The 14,561-nt window shown below is 39.5% G+C and overlaps 1 protein-coding gene across 1 annotated transcript in view; it reads left to right on the forward strand.

Moving 5' to 3' along the window:
- Positions 1-14,561, forward strand: part of PTPRK (protein tyrosine phosphatase, receptor type K) — a 570,492-nt gene that overhangs the window by 431,690 nt on the left and 124,241 nt on the right. The window contains exon 9 of the mRNA XM_025211350.1: positions 13,566-13,868. Within this exon, the coding sequence (XP_025067135.1) occupies positions 13,566-13,868 (303 nt within the window). The remainder of the gene's footprint in view (positions 1-13,565; positions 13,869-14,561) is intronic.

Genomic DNA, 14,561 nt, shown 5'->3' on the forward strand with positions numbered 1-14,561 from the left:
AAGTCATGTCCCCTTTCAAATCCATTAGAAACTCGTAAGTAATATAATAGGACATGCAGTTTTGGCATTAGTTGCTGCATTGTATATCTTGATAAAACAGATTGCTTGGGAGTTTTGCCTCAGCTGTATGCAATCTTTCCCTTTTGGCCACTGGAAGATGTTGTAGCAACCACCTGCAGTACCTAGGCATCCAAGAGGTTTAAAGAAAGAAGCTGAACTTGAATGAAATGCAGTACAGTGGTGTTGCCATTCCGTCATGCAGTACTAGAGCCACATAATCCACTGGCTGGGAACAACAGTTAATAGATGTGAGAAGCTTAAAAAAAAATTCCTGCTCAGCATTGTGGAGAGTTTGAGAGTTTCAAGTTTGACGTGCCAAATGAAGCAATTGGGGCCAAAGAGCACCTTGCCCAGTGGGAGAGAAGGTCAGAGCAGGGGTCTGGATTATTATAAGTGAGTAGTTTGTATGTGCACAGTGATGTGTACGTTCACATCATAACATGAAGGTTAGTTAAAAAATAAGAACAATATACCCCCCCCTACACACAATTATGATGATTAAATGAAGAAGGCAAGGTAGATTTGCATTTTATAGACTACCTAAATCATATGCTTATAATCTCATGATTATTTTTGTTCTTATTCATAGTTTTCAAATTCTTGGGGCTGTTTCCATTTTGTGTTCAACTATTTAGTATTTTTGTAGTGTTGTAATTAGTCATTCAAGTCAAATAGCAGTCTCTTTTTGCTCCTTAATTAGAAGACCAGAACTTTATTTTATAAGGAGAAAAAAATAGTAGATTTCAGGTTGTATATAGAAAATTCTCATGTGTTACATGTATAAAAATGTTTACACCAGTTTTTGCAACATTTTTAGCTTTTGAACTATATATGTCCTCAAACAAAACTAAAAAATAACTTTTACGAATGTTCACTGGAAACAAATGAAAAATGATCATAGTCATAGCAAAGCAAAGTAATAACTTATAGTCAAAGGAATATTGTGAATACTTTCTGTTCAATATTTACCTACCTGTGTACAATGGTTAAACAGATGTTTTTAAGAGAAGGCGTGAATCTTCTGTTCAGTTTTGGTACAGCTGCAAACATTCAAATTAAAAGTCAGAATTTCATTTTCTTTTCTCTGCTGATGTTGTCATTTCCAAATATCTTTAGACAATTCATTCTTACTAGATGCCTGTATTAACTACAGTCCCAGGCAGTTTTCCTTGGAATTTTATAATGTTTTATGACACGCTTTGCATTGTTTTTACTGTTGTTGCATGATTCTTTTTGACATGCTGATTCATGTTTTACAAGATAGGTTTTGCTCATCTAAAGAAATGAGTTTAAAGAGGTTTCACCTTATTATCACCCCAGCATTTCTACTTGTTGTAGGCTATATATCTCCTTCTAATTTAAACTCCAAAAAATGTAGTGGGATTTGTGCAACTAGGCTGAGCTACAGAAATCGATGGAATTTATTATCAAGGGATGTCTAATCTCTAAAGCTAATACAAGATTTCATGGCTATTGATTACATGTGAAGGATACACAAACTGTTAATCATGCATGGAGGCAATAGAATAAACATACCATCAAAAGAGAACAGACAAGTAATTGTCAGCAGTGCAGATATATCTTGTCTCTTTACTATGCCTTGAAACAGAGACAGCTATATTTTGCATAAGAAAAAATATGTACTAAAATATATTGCATATCCCCTGGTATGATAATACAGGTGAGTATCTCTGAAGTATGTAATAATTCAGATGTTTTCCTCATTTCCTGAAGCCACTGGTCAATAAGAAATTTGTAAGCTGGCTTAACAGGTCAGTTGCCAGAAAAAATGAAGGAAGAAAAAACACACAGATTTTCATGTTCTCAATTATGGCTTTCATTTGAAACAAAAAAAAAAATCCATAGTGCCAGCAAAAAAGGTGAATGCCATCCTTCAGTAATGACCAAATAGAAGGAAGGCATTACATTTTCACATTAGGCATATACAAATATACCATGTATACTATATATGCAGAAACTTTTTTGTGTGTATAAATATTTTGCATGTATACATATTGTTTAGAATACATATGTTCAACCTTGGTGAGCATGTATAGGGAGATATCTAATAATAATACCTTGCTTTGTTGCATAACTATTGTAGAAATGCACATTTGTTTACTTTCATTTCAAATCGTTAACCTAGGGAGACATTTCTTGTTAATCTTGAAGTACAAGTTGCCCACTTGAGGATAAACATTGTTTTTCTAAACCATATAGGACCAAACTCTGTTCTACTTATTGGGTGTCTCTGGGCTTAGGTGCCTTATGGGCAATTCTGTTCCACAGTGATCAAATCCTGAAAATCCACGAATGAATCTACTTTTGTAACATACAATATTTTACCTTTAAAAATGAGTCTTAAGAGAGTAGCAAGGAGAAGAAGAACCCTCCTGCCTGCATTAACCATGTTTCAGGGGCTCAGCTAAGGTGGAATAGACTCTCACTTAGGTCCACTTAAATCCACTTAGGCACACTTGAGTCCAGTTACATGTCTAATCAGTAGAATAGAATCTGGCCCATAGTTGTGATGAATCACTCTTACATGACTGTCATGCTGTTTTCTTTCAACTGAGTTGTAATTCTTCTTTTTATTGCTCTTTAGTCACTGGCATTTGTTGGCAAGCAGAGGAATTAAAAGGCAGAGATTTCCAATTTGGGTGCCTACAGTTCTGTACCTAAATAACTGGGTCAAGATTTGAAAATTGTAGCTGCCTGAAGTTAGGCTCTTAAGTCCACATTTAGAAACTCAAATTAGTGTGTACATTTTAATAAGTGCTGAGTCTGAGGGATTTGTAATTTCTTTCTGATAATTTATGGGTAATGGATATATTGGTCTGTTTGGTTAGTTTTGTCTGTACATCTAGTTATTGTTATAATTGTTGCTTATAATCCATTGAAAGCTGCCCTACAACGCAGGTGGGCAAGGAGCAGAAGATGGCTTTAGATAACCACTTACCAACTGACACTAGGGAGTTATTAAGGGATGATGACAGTACTGTTAACTTAGATCTTACCTTTATCTCTGACAAGCCTACATAACTGGTTCTGACTAGGGATGACTAAAGACTTGCCAAACATAGAAAAGCAAAATATCTTGGCAGGATTTTCAGAGCAATTTGTCATGACAGACCTCTCTTTCAAGGACCCCAGACTGAAATATAGAACTTTGCTGAGTACATAAAAAAGTGTCTGCCTAGCTTGCCATCAGAGGGGGTAAGGGTTTAGGCAAGACAGACATGTATGTAGAGTGCTGTCTTACAATTCTACTAGATAAATATTGATTTTTTTTTTAGGTTCTATGGTCATTTTACATCTATGGCTACAGATTCCTAGAGGCAGAAAACAGTAATGGATTTGTAGATCAAGAATGGCTGATATGTACAAGATACTGTAGTCCAGCTCCATGAGTAAGGATATGTCTGTGAAGCAGGCTGCAGTGTAGTATAATATATTCAAGCTACCTTGGGTGCCAGAAATGGTCTGCCTGCAGCAGCAGGGAGCTTTGTGCAATCTTATTTTCCATGCCAGGAAAGAAAAGAGAGTTGGATTTGAATGACCATGGTATTCATTAGAATTACTCCAAATATAGGTTGGTGTGATTTAGAGTAAAATTTGACCCAAGATGTACAGGGTGGTTAGAGTTTAACTGATGATAGGTTTAAAGGAAAGAAACACTGGAGAGCATGAATACACACACTTTTGCATGCACACATGCATGTTCTGTGCATCCCTATACATTGCAAATAGTGGCAAGAAATGAAAGTAAGGAGTAAGTTTATATATCTTATGTCCCCTTTACACATTACAAGTATTGCACAATTAACTGGTTAACTGCACAATTACCTTAAGACCAGCTACACATAGTAAAGTAAGTATTACTCCATAAAAAGGCCTAACCAGCTATACAGTTAGACCTCAAAAATGTATACTAACTTTACTGCTGATTGCTATTGCGTTTTAATTTGCACATGTAGCAGGGTCTCTCCTGTGGCTGGGTACCCCATCAGTTGACAGGGCTTCCAGCTGCATGGGTGCACCATGCCCAGGGTGAAACACCTGAGCCCTGGCACAATCCCCAAGGCTCAGTGGTGTGTGAAACCCCCCGACCCACACACGCAGATGGAACCAAGAGTCCTGCATGTGACAGGGCTCTTGATCCTGGCTGTGTATGGGACTGAGAGTCCCCACACCTGATTGGGCTCAGTCCCAGTTACACTACATGGGCAGCTGGGACCAAAAGTCCCTGCACATGACAGGGCTCTTGGTCCTGTCTGCACTACATGGGCACAGGGACTCTCAGTCTGGGCTGTGCATGGTTCCCATGCCAGCCAAGGGGACTCCCAGGCATGGGAGCCTCCTTCTTGCCAATGCAGGTGGGAGCCCAGGATCAGGCTCCCCCTACAACAGCAGTAAGGCATGATTGGCTCTAATGTGCAATCCCACAATCATGCCTCCTGCCATGCACATGTGGCCTGGGAGGAGGTGCAATTGTGTGGATCATGCATTAGATCAAGTTGTACCTTTACCTGCACATGTAGAGGTGGGTCTTAAACTCAGTAAGTTGTCCTTGGAAAGTGGCATGCTTTAAATAACATGTCATGCAGTTTTAGACTCCGCACCAGAAAAAAGGAGGGAGCCTTATTGTTACTTTCTGAGAGTCTTACTCCAGCAAGAGATTCCATATTTACTGCAGAGTAAGTGAAGATGTAGTACGCTGACTTCTGACCCATAGTGTTTACCAGCTTAGATTTCATGATACTACTGAAATGCATCTATTTTTGATGACTTGAGAGTGCTCCCACCATCCAATTATGGGGTTTCTGTCACCCTGCCTGACCTCAATCAGGATATATGCCAAGACAGAGCATCTCAGCTAGGGAATGTTAGCTGCTATTCATAACTTAATTATGGTCTAGTATCTTAGCCCATGTGCCCCAGTTCACTTTCAAATTACTTGATCAGTTATTACCTGCTGCCAAACCACACACACACCCGTATACAGTGCCTAAAGGGGCACCATTCTTGCAAAGATCAACAAGCATCAGCGATGCCAAACTGCTTCTGAATAAATATCATACAGAATCTCTTATTGAGACCCCTTTAGCATTTGATCTGTGAATGAATATCAATAAAGAAAAGGAAAATAAATAAAAATAGTTTTTTTGAATTTTTTTTGAGTGCCAGGGCATTAAAGCAGCTCCCTCAGAAATTTGACTCCCTTTACAGGGGATTTTAAAAAATCAAGTTGACTATCAATAAACTACCTTAATAGTTTATTACATTTTGGTTTTTGGCTGTCAATGTGGTGTTTAAAATCCCCATCTCACTGCTTTTGCTGCTGCTGCCACCACTGCTGCCCAAAGCTTGTGTGTGCCTATGAGTGATGCATCAGGCCACCTCAGTTGCCAGATTTCTCCAATTATTCTCCTCTTGCTGAAGTACCAATGACATCAGTGCAAGTCACTCTTAATATGAACTGTAATGAGTTTGGTTAAAATTATATTGACATAACAGGCAATATATTTAATTGCGGAGCATAGAAATTCGGAGCTAGCTCTTGATTATAATGTCGCACAATCAGAAACAGTCCAAGGAAAAGCTGGTTAAAGCATTGTATAAACTGCCACTCAAGAAGCTCTGTCCTTGTTATCTGAGGAGTTTACCTCTGCTATAATATTTGTCTCATTGTTTTCTATTTCACACCAACAAATGTGTTTTATCTTCTGGTCAGAAAATCCACTTTCTTTTTTTTCAGATAAATGGAATTGAAATTGTGTATTGCAATCAACCTTTAGGATTTCTGATGATAGGCAGCAGTGGTAAAGTACTTGTCATGTTTCAGTGTACTTATTTTGTGTACATCTTTGAAAATAGCTTTTTTTGGTCACAAGCTTTAGGAAGGACATCTTCTATTTTTCTCTGATTGACAGCAGAGTAATAAGTTTTATCATTAAAAATTGGTTCTGGGGAAATGCATGCTCTGCCCTTGTTTCTTTTGTAACTGTGAAGGCTTTTGTTTTCACAACTATCTCTGAATAAATGGAGATAATCTCTGCAAAGAGGCTCTAATATTGACCTGTCATACCACGTGTTGCTTATCAAGTGCGAAAGAAATTGAATTTCATTTTATCTGTTATCTTGAGCTACTTATTAAATCATCCTGCAGTTGAGAGGTGGTGTGGGGTCAACAGGTTCTGTCTTTTCTTGCCATCTATCCCTCTATTATTAACCTTTAGAGAATTACTAAAGCTGTTCTTTATTTTATCCTATAAAGTTGGGTTAAATCTTCTTGATCCCTAAATTGTTACCAGTGAATGCCATGCACACACAATCCCTTTATTTGATACAGTTTTGAACATGGGGTGATGGGACAGTATACATTTAGAAACCTCTTTTTCTTTTCTTCCTCCTCTTTTCTTCTTTAGTTGTGATACACTTTCAGTTCAGCCTTTGTCCTGGAAATTTGCATTTGTTTTAAGTAAATTAGCCATGGATTGCCGCTGTCACTGATTATTAAATATACCTTATTTTTACAGTGATATCCTTCTCAAAGTGAAGTTCCATTGTGCTTGGTGCTTTGAACACATGAGAGCCTCTGTCTTTGAAATCTTAGTCAAAGAAACAAAGGCTTTAGCTCGGGTTATTGGCCTGAGTTTTAGAGAGAAGCTAATCATTGCTACCTATGTTAACAAAGAAAAGTGGGGAGAGACAAATGAGGGAATTGGCCTTGATCACTATGGACATGTTAAATCCTGTACTTGCATCAGGCCACCTCTGTTGCAGAACTCCTCAAGTTATGCTCCTTTTGCTGCACTACCAATGAAATTAACTTAATATGAACTATAATGAGTGTGGCCACAGAGCCATTGGATCTGACTCAGGGAGCTGCAGGGGTTTCAGCAGTATTCAGCAGCAGGAAGGTACTCTGCCCATGCTGTGGCCAGGCAGCAGGGGACTTACCTGTTCTTTTTCAGGTGGCATGGGTCTTTGCGCATGCTATGGCTGGACACTGGGGAAAAGCAGCTGAGTTCTGGCACTGGCCTGCCTTCATCTTGAGCTTTGTCCTTCCATTCTGCTGCCAGAAAGTGTTGCCAACCTCTATGTTAAATAATTATAAAAATATCAAAAAGATATGCGGAGTTGTAGAATCAGACAACTGCTTAAATCCCTCATCTAGCAAGGTACTTAAAGTGCTTGTGTCCAGAGTACTGCATTCATTCAGCTCAGACTGTAGGCATAGCATTCTCAGTGGGGAACCTTACTTGCCATAGTGTGTGGAGCTTCCTCTATCCTTGGTCTAACTTGACCCCAAATTTGCCCATCTGAGTATGCTATAAGACTCATCTATTCAATCAGACATTTTCTGAGGGAAGATGTTGACTGGGGTGAAGAATAGGTTTGCATTGGGTTTATATTTACATGTATAGGTAACCCCTGTTTAGCGCTCTTAATTGGTTCCTGAAAAACCGAGTGTTAAGCGAAACAAGCATTAAGCAAAACCGAAAGTATTTGATGACCCAAGATGGCAACCACAAGTGTCTTTAATGACCCAAGATGGCGACAGTGAGTGTTATAATGAAACTCACTGAGCGCCAAGTGAAATCAGGTATCAATTTTAAACGAGCGTTATAGCAAAATAGCACTAAATGAAACAGTGTTAAGCAGGGGTTGCCTGTACTCTATTTGATCAAAAGTTTTGTTTAGGAAGTTTGAATTCTACCTGTGCTCAAAGACTAGTTTATTATATAAATCTAGAAGATAGATAAATTACAAAAAGTATTGTCTCAAATTACTTGTCTTTAATGCTGAACAGATATTAGGTTAATAATTTGACATCATAAACCATTTAACCCTTTTTAACAAAATTATTTCTAATCTACTTTAAAGAACTGGCATTGAAGAGCAGCTGTGGAATTAGCTGTTTCTATAAAACTTAATACTTAAAGCTGACACTTGGTCATTTGTGCTGCTAATGAGGTTAGTCAGTGTTGTATAGTGGTTAGAGAATAAGATAGCAGCAAAGTATGACAGTGCTGCTTTTGGCTCTGGCAATAAATTGCCTTATACCCTTGAGCAAGTTATTAACCCTTTTTTCTGACTATTTCCTCCTTGCTAAAATAGGAATAATACTTACTTGTCTTCCAAGGGTATTTTGAAGATTAATTAGTGTTTGTGCAATGTTTTGAACATATGAAGTGCTGTATATTACAACAATTACTACTGGAACACAAGTTAGCTGGTTCAGAATTGAGTAGTGTTTACCTGGAAGTTTTGGCCTGTTCCTGTTGAGCTGAAGATACCGGTTTCGTATGGATTAATATAAAAAGGAAGCTAGACTCATGTGCTGGATATATCTGTGTTCTTTAGTTAAAGCAGTTCTACATATGATTGGAAATTAAGGGGAAAAAGTAGGAATTTCTTATGAAGGGAAGAAATGAGATGGATAAACTGCTTTGCACTGTCTTAGATTAGTGTTCCTGAGAGCTGTAGTCTTAGTTTAGGAAGGAACCAATCAGTTGAACTTAATTTGAAGAGACTTTAGGACAGCGTTTTGAAGGGAAATAGAGTACTAAATGTAATTTGGGGCTTTTCATTTTCTCTTCACCTACAAATAATTGTTCTTAATGAGATGCAGTGAGTTTTCAGGGAGCCTACCACACAATTCAGTAGCTTTTTAGCTGAGAAAAATAATTATTGGGAGATTACTTTCTACCAGTGCTTACAGATGGAGACTTTGTGGTGCAGCAGTTTAAAACAATTGGACCCGATCTCTAGAGATCCCCGTTATGAATGTTGCTCAGATGCACTGGTAAAATTGTGTTCGAAAGCATCATTTTAGCACCAATAGGACAGTTGGCAGAATCTACCAAAGCTGTTGAGATACTCTCCAGACTTTAATTACTATCTCAATATTACAGAAATTGGTTAATCTCTGCCAAACAAGAGTGCTTGTGAAGAAGTTAGATCATGCTTGCTCTTTTATATTTCCTTTTCTGACAGGTAAATAAAGGATATTTTAATGTCTCCTCTGATACTGTGATACTTTTGTAAAATTTGCATGGGATTGTAAAAGATTTTTTTCCAAGATTAACAAAGCTTTTAATTTTTTTTTTTTTCTGTTTCAAAAAGGCCTACATAATGCCAAGTGGAATATGCATATCAAAGTCCTATCTTGGAGGAAACTAAATTAAAATTCAGTGCATTTCCTATTACTGCTTGGTTTAAGGCTTTGCTTGATTCTCAACATGTGCAAGGCATGAATCTTTACAGACGACTAACCTGTATTATTTTATGTTGCAAAATTGGTTTTTAAATTAATTTAAGATGCAGAGAAAGTTAGAATTGTATATCTTTTCTGGTGTGTGCCATTCTTGGAATAGGAAAAATAAAACTGAAATTATTGACAACAATGATATTGGTTTTAGAAAGGAAAATAACACATAATACAAAACTAACCCTAATGATAGACTTGATTCCATTACTTTAGACATCACCTTCTAACAGAATCCATTGAAGGACATTTATGCTCTTTCTTATCAAAGGGTTGGATTTTTCTTTTTTTCCTTTTAGTGGTACTATTCTCCTAAGGCAGTGAATGCAGTTTCCTATATCTGCTTGTAATGACTAAGATTCAGTGGTAATTCCCTTTATCACCCCCTTCTAAAGAATCCATATGTTATTGCCTTCTTTCAGAAGTTTTTCACAATTGCATCTGTTAGCAGCATTTTTTAAAGAAATAAGTTAACAGGTAGTCCACATTGTTCATTTTCCAAAGGAAGCTTCTCACCCTTCTACCACAGCCTCACCCAGGCCTGACAAGTCTCCTTCCAAATGAGACCTCAGGGCATGTGCACCTGATTTCCAGAGCTCCTGCAGGAAACCATGGTCTGTAACCTGGCCTTGCAGCAAGGGACACCAAGCCTTGCCTTTAGAAGCCTCATCATTTCCCTGGTCCAGACATGCACCATCAGGCAATTAGGAAGCTAGCCAGTTAATTAGCTGGGGCACAGCTTGTCAGCCAGGCTAAGAACAGAAGTTACACATAAACCAGTTTAAGTGATTAAAAACTGGTTTAAACCTGTAATAGAACAGAATTCCAGTGCACATAAACCAATTTCAAAATGTCTGAAACTGGTTTAAGATAAACCTGATTGAATGTAGTATCAGACTTAACTGATTTGGGTCAAACCAATTTATGAAACTAATGTCCCAGACCCCTTCCTGGTTTAAGTTAAATCACAGTCCCCCAGCATACCAGCATGCTTTCCAGCCATGGGCTGAGCCGTGCTGTGCCATCTGCTCCAGCAGAGAAGGGTTGGGGGAGGAGAGGGGCAGAGACTCCCCCACCTGGCAAACTCTGGCTGGGGTCTCAGGCTAGGGAGGGGGTTTAAACCCACCTTCCTCTGAGTACAGAGCTGCCCTGCTCTGCTAAAAACTTACTGAAAGTTACTGCTGGCTGCAACTGTGGACTACAAATCCCAGAGGCACCTGGAAGCAGAAAGAGGAAGAGATGGCAACCCTGCAGAGTCCTACTTCTGTGATTGTGGACTGCAAATCCCAGAGACCTCGGGGGCAGCAGGAAGAGGAAGCGAACACACAGCCCATGCTGGCTATGTGCCAGAGAGCCATGCTCTAGCACTCTCTGGCTTCTGGCCTAAGCCACTGCAGGCATGGGGCTGCATTTCCTGCATCAAAGGTAAATGTGTGTCCAATTGTTTTTCAGTTTAATCTCTGCATCTTAGATTAACCTGCAAAGACTGAATTGATTCAGCTTCGGGCTTTTTGGCTGTCTGTACTTAGCCCCAAAGTTACCCAAGGCAGGTGTTATCCTACACAATTAACCCAGGGTGGGCTGTGTGAATAGGGTTTTTGACAGAGGACTATCTCCACACATGATGAACCTTCCCCAGTGGCAGCTCGCTAGCTGTCCCTCCCTCTCACCTGCCCCCCTCCCGCCAACCCATCACTGCCTCTCTCTTCAGCTGTGGAAAGCAATGGCAGACCCAGTACCCTGCTGTCCCTCTCTATGCCCAGTGAAATCAATGAGCCCAGTAGTGGGATCTGCTTTGAGATCCTGTCTGGAAAGGTGTTTTACATGTGGAAAGTCAAAATGTCATGCAAGTGTCCTTGCCACCTGCACCAACACTTCCTGGAAACAGCCCTAATTGGCAGGCACATCAAAGCAAGCCTTCCCAGCCTAGTGCACCCTATACAAGATTCCTATTGCCAAGAGAACTGATGACCTCCAGTGGTGGCTGCTGCATGGGGCCTGGTCATGGGCACATTTTTTCACCACCTAAATCATGTGGTGTTTGCAGCCTGCCTTTTCTGCCAGGAAAAAGTGAAGAAGACTCTTCAATGACTTCCGGTCCCCCACTGTAGCCACATTTTCTGCCCTCAGCTCCCGATTTGGCATACCAGATTTCAACTTCACTGAGACTGTACATTTTCTCTGTCCTGTACTGAACAGGCAAAGAGAGAATGATCTGCTCAACCAATTTCTTGCTGCACCAGGCCAAGATGGCATCCCTGCTATGCCACAGAAACCACTCACGTAGGTTGGCTCTGATGATGCCCTCCAGCTCTTCTGGTTTTTGGCCTGGGCGTCTATCACCTTTGAGTTTAGACACTTCATCTTGCAACAAAATGTGGACCAATTTGTATCACGCTGGGCCATTGAGGGGGCACCCTGCAATTTGGAAGATGGACAGCTAGTCTTAAATGTGTAATCCCTTGAAGATTTTCGGGTGGGTTGTTCAGTTTCTGGTTATATGAATATTTTCATTCTGAAAGTGTTTCACGCTCAGCCCCTGGGTGGGCCCAACACTTTCACCTTTACTTTTTTAATATTTTTATAATAAGAGCTTTAAAAATATCTCTCTCTCTCGCGCGCGCGCACTCTCTCTCTCTCCCCCCCCCTCTTCCGCCCCCCCCAGTCATCTGACCTATTAAATGATTTCTGTCACCCTATTGTCTTGAGCTACTTTGTGCAATATTTTCAGAAGGCCGCTGCCCAGGAGACAGCCTTATTTTTTCTCTTTTACCATGCATTTGATAGTAGCTCAGTACTTCAGGTGGAAAAGAACACACTTGTTTAAGAAAATAGTACTTTTGAGAGTGAGAGGATGGTGACTGAATATGAAAGAAAACACGCACAACTCCTTCTCCCTTGCTCCCCACACACTTGCCTTCCAATCCATAGCAATATGTATATTTTCAGGAAATAGCTGCATGTATTCTACTTAAAATTAAATCATTTTGATCTTTGAAGTTGGTTAGTTGCAGTTGTCTTTGCAAAACACATACTGAATAGGATACATATATTCAGATTTCATTTGGATAGGCCATCTGTGCTTTCGGCTGGTTATTTGCGTAGCTGAGATTCTTGATTTGTAAATGAAAGATAGTAGGAAAATAAGCCCCAGAAAGAAAAAAAATCTACATTTCAGATGCACGTCAACTTGTTCGATTTTCACCGTGAGCCAGCAAGCCTACAAGACTAGAGTTACACCTAGGCCTTGTCTTATTTTTCTTTGGCAAGCAAATACATAGAAAGATGGTAGAAAGTTTCCCTTGGTGCATTTCTAGTGAGCTTCTTGTGCATCTAGTCATGGTCTTGACTTTCAATTTTGTAATCATTTTAATTAAGTTCGATTTATAAAAGTTAGTCTTGCATGAGGGATTAATACACTGGAGAGACAATGATAGATTGATGGCAACTTAGGGAATATCCCATGTTCTGCTGGTGTTTTCCAACTGAGTGGAAATTCATGTGCAGATAATGGTTGAGCTTGGGTGGTGGTGCGATGATTATCAGCTATGAGCTATACACAGAGTTTATTGGGGGTTTAATGGAGGTAGACTATGATGGAAATTTTCAAAAGTGTTTTTGTAATATTTCTTGGCTTCTTGGCTTTCTTGCTTGGATGAATAGCATCATTATTAAACTAATAAATGTTAATTAATATCTGCATCATTTTTGTAACTGTTAGTTTAGTACAGCAGTTAGGGTAATTAGTATACAGCATCACATGGTGGCATGATAAATCATAGTGCAGTACGTGCTGACTCTTTACCACTATGATATATTATCTAATTGACTCATTTGAGGAGAAAAAAGCAAGAAAAGAAGTGGGGAAGTTAGCAGTGACAGCTGTGGTGGCTTTTTGGTCACTCTTCCTGCATCTGCTCTCTGTAATTCTCAAATGCTTTGAATTGCTGGCACCATTAATTAATATTTTACTTTCAGTGCTGCTAAATCTTAATCACTGGTGGAAACCTACAGAGAAGGGATGGAACAGAAGGAAATGAAAACTTAGAGACTGTGGCACTTCTTTCCCTTCTGGGTATCACTTAGAGGGATGACACTTCTTCCAGCGATGGGTTTGTGCTTGCTGGGTATCTCCTGTGTTTTGATATTTCTGAGTGTATCATTCAGCAACTTCATGCAAGTGTGAAGAATGTTGACAGTGCTATTTTCATCATGTTCTGTATTTTTCTAGAGCCCATGAGAACACCAAAAACACTGAAGATTGCTGAGATCCAGGCCAGACACATTGCAGTGGATTGGGAATCTCTGGGTTACAATATTACTCGTTGCCACACGTTCAATGTCACTATTTGCTACCATTACTTCCGTGGACACAATGAGAACAAAGCAGACTGCTTGGATATGGACCCCAAAGCACCCCAGCATGTTGTGGATCATCTGCCTCCTTACACAAATGTCAGCCTCAAAATGATCCTAACAAATCCTGAAGGGAGAAAGGAGAGCGAGGAGACTATTATTCAAACAGATGAAGACGGTATGTACAAATGTTGTTATAGAAATTATGTCTAAACTAACAGTTGTGTGAAGGATTGGTTTTGTCGGTTAAAATATGTCTTTTGATGGACAGAAGTCCTAGTTTATTAATCTGTTAATTAATTATAACAATTTTGAATGCCCCTAAAATTGTGAATTTTAAAATATTTTATTCAACGTTCTGAAAAGCATAACCAAAACTGACTGAATTGTTAGCTGATGTCACTGTGAATATCCTTCATATAACTAAAATATTCCATGGTTTTTTAAATGCTTTAATATAAGAGACAAAAATGAGTTCATGGTGTTAGTTAAGGAATTTTTCAGATACTAGTTTGAAGAATTTTACTTATTGTGTAAACTTATATTTAAAAGTTCTGTTCAACATTGCTAGAGTTTATTTAAAACTCAGAATAGTGTAAATTAATGGTGGGGGGCATTTCTGTGGTGTGCATCTATTAGTTATGTCGCAGGGCACCTCGGTACTCTGCTCCTAGAGAGTGGAAACTGCCAGGGAGAGAGAGCCCTGGCAGAACATAACAAGCACAGCTGCAGGTTGCCGGGGCAACTAATGTGAGTCAGATGGCCAGAAGGGGGCAGGGCCTGGCCCTCATAAAGCGCAGGGCTGAGGCCAAACTGGGAGTTCTCTGCCAGCGGCCAGGGAGGCAGGAGCTCCTGGGGCTAGAATGCGAGC

This window comes from Alligator sinensis, unplaced genomic scaffold, assembly GCF_000455745.1.
Source record: "Alligator sinensis unplaced genomic scaffold, ASM45574v1 scaffold96_1, whole genome shotgun sequence".
Taxonomy (NCBI): Eukaryota; Metazoa; Chordata; order Crocodylia; family Alligatoridae; genus Alligator; species Alligator sinensis.